Here is an 8,804-nt window from a genome sequence, read left to right on the forward strand (position 1 = left end):
ACATTAGCTATAAAAACTCTAAACAGAAAAAGGAACACATAGAATTAATACAACCCATCCAAACACAGACGCAAAACATTCATCATAACTTAAGCATCAAGGACAACACTAAGGGATTCAACTTCAGCATATATATACCTTGTAGGCTAGTATAACCATGTATAACTAACATTCACATTCATCTGCAACCCATGCTATTGCATATCTCACATAAGGCAGAAAGCAAAAAAAAAAGGTTGATCATATGATATGTACTTAAATAAGCTTTTGCCCAAATGCCCTGGCTGACGAAGTAATTAACAAGAGAAAATTGTGTATCAAGTTTCACATGCTAAAATAACATTTAATAAACTAACAACCTTCAGTTCATTATATGCTGCATAATATCTGAAACCAAAGTTAAAAATAATCACCTCAATTAAAGTAAGTCCAAATGGCTCAATGAAGGCTGGATTTATGAAAACACCCTACCAAAACAGAAATACTCAAATCAGGTTGTATTTAAAGAAGAAGTTATGTAACAGGAAACACAAATTCTAAAAATTACACACGATATAGATAACAGGAAACCATTAAACCAGTAGCTTGTATGCCATTACACAAGTTCAAATTATAAGAATAAATAAAAGTGAGATCAAGAAAAAGCTCAATATGGAATATAATAATATTTTCTAGTTATAAATTAAAACAGATAAGCTGGTAAAACTATATAAAAAACAAGTTCAAATGGTAAATTGAACAATACGAGTTATGCTCAATGCTTTCTTTTTTCCAATCCCTAACTGCAGTCACCATCAAGATTAGAATACATTATTAATGTAATAGAAGTTGAAACCAACCAGAACTAGCCTTTGAACAAACATTGTCAGATGCCCCAGACTGCTTGAAAAGCTTTCCAAAATAAAATGGTATCAAGTCACTAATGCACACTCCCCTAATAACTATACAGTGTCAGATTGCTTTTTTCAATATATGAATATCACCTAAAATGGTAATGGCTAAAGAGCTACAAGTGAAAAGCTTCATCAAACATGTATAATAAAAATAACTAATTGAATTAGGAAGCTAACCAGTACACCGAAAAAATCGTCAATGTTATGTATCCAGCATTCCTAGAAAAGGACTCAGGAAGAGACTTCCATGACCCATCCAAAGTTAGCATCCTTGCTATAGATATGCCAACCTAAATCATTTACTATAAATAAGAATTCAGGCATACAATGGAACCATGAAACACAAAATTTTTACTAAAAGGAGCAAGAAAATTTCTTGAGCTTGTGAAACAGAAGTACCAGAACAGAAGACAGACCCAGATATTTAAAGCTTCTTCATTGATGAAAAGACCACAAGCAGCAGCCATAAGCAGCCAAAAGTAAATCCACCTACAATGAGATTAAAGTGAGATTAACCCCATATTTCAAAAGTGCAAGACTTAGTGAGGTGCCAAGTTTCTATTGCTTCTGTGTTGTGCCCGGTCTGTGAGCAGGTGGAGGAATAGCATCAGCACCTTTTCTTTGATTGCTGGTTTTCCCAGCAAGTTTGGGCTCTGCTCAAAGGGTGGCTGGTTTCTGGTATTTGGCCTCTTCAGCATGTTGGCTGGAAAGAGTGGTTAGATAGGAAGCCTAAGAGTTTTCTGCACAACTTTTCTATTGTTGTTTTGGCTGCTGCGTTTTATGGTGTGTGGTTTAATAGGAACTCTTGCATTTTTTCTATCTGTTCCTATACTCCTTTGCATATAGTGAGGTTGATTAAGCAGGCTGTGAAGTATAGATTGAATGGTAGGCTGAGTCAAAAAGTCCCAAGGCAGAATTGTTCTCTAGCTGCTCTTATTAAATGTCTATAATCTGTTAGCCTTTTGAGTTGGTTTTGAACTGGTTGTATTTGTTTGTTTTGGTGCAATATATTCCTTTTTTCATCAAAAAAAAAATAAAAAAACTTGACACATGATTTTTAACAACTTCAATTAGTGCCTGAACAAATCAATATATGGGAATGAGCATACATAAGATGCAAAAATAATTATATAAATATGACTCATTGAGATTCATCCATACTTATTAAGATATATAGTCGGGATTTTGATTCCAAACAAGAACAAACAGTGAATATTTAAGAAAAATGCTCAACCTGAAGCTAAGAACACACATGTATGTATATATAAATCATCCAACTAATCCCCAACAACCCATAAATCATTTACTTGTATTAAAGCTGTTTGTTGAAGTAAGAACTAAATAAATTGATAAGATAAGTATATTTGTTCAAGTAAAACTGAAATAACCCCAAAAAAATCAAACACCAACTCTAATGAATGAAAGCCAAGGAAGAAAGAGCTTACCCCACAGCTCAACAACATTTTCCAATTTCTAAAAACAAAATCTGAAATAGAATTGAATAGAGAGAAGTTAGGGCAAGAGATTGAAATAAAATAGAAAGATTCAGATTTTACCCAAAATTGCAAAAAAAAAAAGATGACAGACTTGGATTTCTAAGAGAAAAATCTAAAATGACAAAGAGTAATCTATATTCATAATTCTACTTTGGTTAGGAGTGCCCAGCAAGAGTAATAGTTGCACACTTAATTGCTACATTGTACCTAAAGAGATGAAATGATAAAAGAAATATTATGCCAGGCATAAAGAGTATAAGCAAGGGAAAATGATTTCATAGCACAATAAGATTTAAACAAGAGGAATTATGTATATGTATAAGACAATGTACAGACATGGGTTTCACAAGTCTATTAAAAGTAGGGATAAGTATATTGTTGGTTCAATAACAAACATAGAAAGCTAGATCAAGGTTATATGTACAAAGAAGATTCACTTCATCATGGTGAGTTCTATTAATAAATCAAGTTCAAACAAACACTCAATTGAAATTTGTAATGTGTCTTGACAAAAATTGATTGCCTCGGACAATATTCAATATTCAAATTTATTACTTACATAAACTATATTCAATTGTATAAAATTCCCGGTCATGACGACATATATATTTATTTTATTCATCATTTATAATTTGTATGTTCATCCCAAATCATAAATCTACCATGTTCATTACCAATCCTACAGTGGACTATGGTATTTTTAGCCCTTTTCTTTGTTTTTTCTGTTCTGCATCACAAAGAAATCTTTGGCTCATGGCATAGAAGTTTACCTAAAAGAAAGAAATGCTACTATATATATGTGTATGTGTTGTATGCACACAGGTTTTGTTATTTCTCTAGCTTTGAATATAATATAAAAAAAATGAAATCAGATTATAAATCACCCTAGAAGTTCACCCTATATTTATATATTGATTATATGAAATTGCAGAACCTAGACTTCCTGTTCTTTAATTTTAAAAATTAAAAGTAAAATGAACCTGGAATAGAATGATAGAAGGCACCAACTATGTGATCTGAATTGTTCATAAGGTATGCTACTTGTCTAGAGTAGGCTAAAAGAAGGCAAGGAAATACAACTACAGTAAATGCAATTTGTATAGATGAAACTGGAAAGTGGGATAGGTCAGCAAAAAGTGCTTCAGTTCCTGTATATTGTACAGAATAAACAGTCAGGATTTTTTATTTTAGTTTCATGGACCAAAATTAGGTTTGGAAAGGAGAAACACATCAACTGCAAGAAACTTTAGTTTACCTGTTAGACTAAGCATAATGCCTCCTAGAGAAGTCCAATCATCTCTCTTTCCCCTTTTAAAATACTGGTATATGTACACAGGTGAAAAAGCTTTCAAAACCCTGCTATCATACTTCCATATGTTGTATATGCCAATTCCTCCAATTAAGAGAAACCAAAGAAGCACAATCGGAGCAAAAATCCAACCAACTTTATCTATACCATGGTGTTGAATGCTAAACAAAATGGCTAGGACAATAACAGCAACAAGTACAACTATGTCTGACACGGAAACAAAATAAATTTCAGAATTGGAAAAGATAGAATTGCACCAAATAATTGAAAATATTCAAACACGGATGAATGTAGATACCATTACTTATCATGGGGTGGCCAACATTAATCCCACCAATAGCTGACAACACTGCAAAAGAACATTACAATTAAGTATCTCATAAACATTACATTTTTTTAATAGAAAAAGTATCTTCTAATTGAACCAAGAAAGTTTGACTTGTTTGAAAGGGTAGGAAGGAGATCATCAACAAGTATAGTCAAGTGAAACGCTTTGAAAGGTGGCCTATGGCATAGTGTATGTATATGGGGTAGAATGGGCATGGCTATACAAATTGTCACTCTTGTGGTCCTTGAAAAGTTGTATGGTATATATGGTAGATTTAATAGGAAAGGAGCTTTCAGGGAAAAAGTAAAAGGCCGCAAGCTGATAGCTGGTACTATGATTGGACAACAATTTTATATCAATTTCATTTTATAAATTTTGGTCAAGAGACAAAAAGATTAAAAGGAATTAAGTGAAGGTATCCTTAAACAGTTATTAAAATGGGTTTCCGCTCTCTCCTGAAGAGAAGCAGAACAAAGAAATATAGACCTGATATGGCTGGAGTCAAAATTCCATCCCCAATTACCATACAAGAGCCAATAAGGACAAGAATAAGAATTGTGTTCTTCATAAATGCATATCCCTCCAACCACCTCTTGGTTCTTGCGGCAAATGAGTGTTCACTAAATGTAGAACGACTATATGTTGTAAGTTCCAAATCACTTCGGTCTTGATTAGGAATAGTTCTCAATTTTGCATGTCGGCAGAGTAATGAATAGATAGCAAAAGTTCTGCCTGCATAACGAGTAAGTTGTTATGTAATTGATTATCAAACAAGCAGATGATATCAAAGGGGCATAATATTCGGGGGAAAAAAAAACAGAGAGCATACCTGTCTTACAAGGAATATCTATGTTTATAGAATTGTTAATAATTTGATAAAGTAAATCTAAACTTTTGTAGAAGCCAAAGACTGACACATTGAAAAATTGCAGAAGAAACTAATCCAAGATTTAATTATCTTGCCTTGGTAGCAATATTACATATAGAACAGAAATAATTATTTCTAATGAACAAACTTACAAGAAAACCTTGTTCTTAATTTATCCAAACAAGTTCATCAAATTAGACCTCTTAAAAAATTCTCTTATTCCTTTCCAACCAAATTTCCCATAAAGTAGCAATAACAGACCAATTCCATGAAACAAGAAATTTGTATATCCACGAAACAAAAATTCATACAACATCCCTTTCATATTTTTATTTTTTCAAGAAAACTCTCCCATTAATCAATTTCCATAAGCAGAGATGACCTATTCATAAAGCCCCTTTTCACATTAAAAATAATTATAAAAAATTCAAATTTCAGAAATACAAGAGAAAATCTACAGTAATACAACCTACCACCTTTTTACAGATTAAAAAAAATTAAAAAAATTCAAATGGCTTCAAAAGTACAAGAGAAAATATACAGTAATACTATCCAGACCATTGCATATTAAATGACATAAACACTCGATAGTAATGCATTCTAACTGGAAATTTAATCAACCATAATTTAAACGACAGAAACAGGGAATTTAATTTTGTTGCTGAATATTTTGGCAAGTTTTTACATTGGGGAATCCTTTCTAGATAAAAAATTGTTGGACATGTGAAAATTCTGGGCTTTTTATCCTTGTAAATCTTAGTCTGACATTAATATTCTTTGGCAATCTCCTTATTTTTATTAGCATTTTAATACCATCCATTCCAATCAGAGTTGACGCTTTTGTTCGGCTAGTTTATTATAAGACTAGTACTTGTGAACTAGTTTGCATTTAACCTTCTCACCTTTGTGATGTGTTTTGTATAAACATAACTGAAACATTGGATCATCTGTTCAGCATTGCAGCAAAGCTAGATCATTATGATGTGAATTGTTGAATGAAGTTGATTATGTTGGGTATTACCTAAAATATGTGAGACAGTATAGATGGAGAACCTATATGTTTTTGGTAAAAGCGAGATCGTGGCTGTAATGTGGAACAATGTGATGATGCAGCTTTTGAGGTCATCAAAGATATGATATCATTGTAGAAAAGGATTAGGTTATCAACTTACCATTGAGCTTCAGTAAATGAAATTCAAGGATTTTCTCCTTTCTCTAATTACTCTTACTTGGACTAATATTTTTTTTAGTGGTGTTAGCTTTGTTTGGTTTCTTTAAATAGAGTTTAAGTTTTTTCGATTTCTTGTATTTAAAGATACTACATCACATTCTTGTAACTATAAATACATAATTTTTTGAAATTTAATGAAAGTTTTGTTTCTTATAAAATACCGTAAAATACATAAACAACATCTAGATTATCATATTTCTTCTCTGAAACATAAATACTTAAATCCTTGTTTCTTTGTATCTTCATTTTTCAATCATGTTATTCACAAATAATCCCTGTTTCTTTGTATCTTCATTTTTCAATTTATTTTAACAAGAAATAATATAAAATTTATATGCAAGCATTAGAAGATTAACTTCAGCAAATCAACTTTCCAGGTTGAGAACACTTTACCTTGACCATTATCATTTGCTCTACAAACAATTAGCACATACTCGAGAAGCGGAATAAGAGTAAGCGAGTATATTATCAAAGATAAAGCTCCAATCAAATCTTCTGGGTCTTTAATTCCATCAGGGAAAGTGTTGTAGAAAACATACATCGGAGATGTGCCTAAATCTCCATATACCACTCCAAGGCTCTGGAATGCAAGTTGCAGAAGCATTACTGCTGAAAGCTTCTGGACAAGACAGAACAAAACCAAATCAACAATGGAACTAAATACGTAGCATCATATGCTAAATTTCTATAAATTTTTGTTTACTCTCATGGCTAGTAGCTGGCCATTTTTAATGCATCGCACAAGAAAATTAAAGTAGAACATACAAATCAACAATAAAATTTTGAGAGAAGCGTATTTCTACATTCTTTCTATGAAGTAAGATGTGCACAAATAACGTCTAGCTCAGAAGTGAAAAATACAGAAGTATCAGTGCTAATATTTTCTAAACAAAACAAAAGCAATTCAGTAAAGGAACCATGCAACTATCATAATATGCTCAATTTCATCAAATTCATTAATCTCATTGCCCGCCATTTTCAGAATACATCCCACAGGAAATTAAAATAGGGCCTAGAGAATTGTAATCTACCCTGAACACAAGCATACAACTATATTGCAGCAATCCCTTCTATATCGGTAATATCCATTTTGACGATTTCCCATATTCTGAGAAAAATCCAAAGCTTTTAAAGTAAACATTTTGCCAGGTATCATGAGTTTAACTTTGATAGGTATTTCAAAAGGATGAAAGACTAAGAGAAAGAGATCTCCAAGAACAAGAAACAAGTATACCTTTTCTGTGTACATGTTTTTAAGCTTTCTAGCCTCTTCGTCCATGGGTTGATCAAGCTTCTGATCTATAGTCCACACAGTACCATTTCTATCAGGACCTTGATCAGTCATCATATTTGTAGCCATTTTCAACTTGATCATTCAAACTATTCCTCAGAGTTCAACCAATTCACCTCTAAGTTTTTTTCTTCGTCAATACTTCGGTTGTGCCATCAGCTTTCTACATATATTGAAAGCCATAAAACTCAACAAGTTCAAATCAAAAGGGTTAAAGGAACAACTTTGAGCTAAATGTTAACCTATAAAAAAATTATATGAAGATTTTCCTTTTTCAACATACAGACCAGGGTAAATTACAGCATAAAAGGATTGATAATGTAAATATTGGACAAAAATAATCAACCATACCTTTAGAAATTGTAAATACTCGTGATGGTCAATAAATGATAAAGACATGGAATTTACTAGCATTCAATAAGCTTGAATAAAGGTAACACCATAAATTGGCTGATCAAGAAAATAAAGAATAAATCTAAAGGAATTAAGGAATGGAAAGCATCAAGATGCCAAATATGAAAATTTCTCAGCTCCAAAATTAAAATGAAATTACTTTCACTTATAAAAAAATTCCTCACATTTTTTGAAAAGCTAAACCAAAGCTTGGAACCTTTTAAGAACCCCCAAGACCTCTTGGTCCAATTTCAAAAAAACTCAACCAAAAAAAAAAACTGAAGAGCTTAAAAATGCAGTGACACTGTAAAGAAAGGAAAGAAAAAAAATGTAACCTGAACAGTAAAATTCCCAAATGGGTTTCACCTAAAGCTATACATAACACATCAGAGCACAAAAGATCAAGAAAACACAATAAAGAAGATGGAAAAAAAACGAAAGCCCAGTAAAGAAATTGACATACCCATGAAGAAAAAAGGCGAGGAAGTGAAAACCCAGATCCTGAAAAAATGGTTCTTCGGGTTTTTCATAATTTTAGACGACATATAAGAATAAATAGTGAAGTTTCAATAAAAGGGTTGTTGAGTGATGCTCTGCTTGGTTGTGTAGACAAAGAAAGAAAAAAGAGAAAGAAAGAGAAGCTGAGAAGAAAAGAGAAGCAAGAAAGAGAAGCTGAGAAGCAAAGAAAGAGACTAGGAAACCAGAAAGAAAGAGAAGCAAAGAGAAGCAAAGAGAGGCAAAGAGACGAAAGAAAGAAAGAAAGAGAGGCAAAGAGACGAAACTAGAAATTAGGGATTCAATGGAGGCTTAGGGGTTCGGAGGCTGAGACTAGTTTACTGTGTGCTTCCGTGTCTCTTATTTTCATTTGGCGCCTAGTTATATATTTCATATGGCGCCAAATGAAATTTCACATATGGGGCCGTGTGTTTTTTTAATTGCTTATTAATAGCACTTTTAAATAAGTGTTATTTTTTAATGTAATATATACTAAAAAG

The 8,804-nt window shown here is 32.3% G+C and overlaps 1 protein-coding gene across 1 annotated transcript; it reads right to left on the reverse strand.

Annotated features, from left to right (window-relative positions):
* Positions 1 to 3,352: 3,352 nt before the first annotated feature.
* On the reverse strand, positions 3,353 to 7,543 carry LOC133779428 (potassium transporter 11-like). Its single transcript, XM_062219390.1, has 6 exons — positions 7,360 to 7,543; positions 6,519 to 6,744; positions 4,513 to 4,758; positions 3,997 to 4,047; positions 3,645 to 3,905; positions 3,353 to 3,537 (listed from the first exon to the last, which is right to left on the reverse strand). The coding sequence occupies exons 1-6, from the start codon at positions 7,498 to 7,500 to the stop codon at positions 3,353 to 3,355; spliced, it is 1,110 nt and encodes a 369-aa protein (XP_062075374.1). The 5' UTR covers positions 7,501 to 7,543.
* Between the last annotated feature and the right edge of the window lie 1,261 nt (positions 7,544 to 8,804).

The sequence above is a fragment of the Humulus lupulus genome, chromosome 5 (assembly GCF_963169125.1).
Source record: "Humulus lupulus chromosome 5, drHumLupu1.1, whole genome shotgun sequence".
In the NCBI taxonomy this organism is placed as follows: Eukaryota; Viridiplantae; Streptophyta; class Magnoliopsida; order Rosales; family Cannabaceae; genus Humulus; species Humulus lupulus.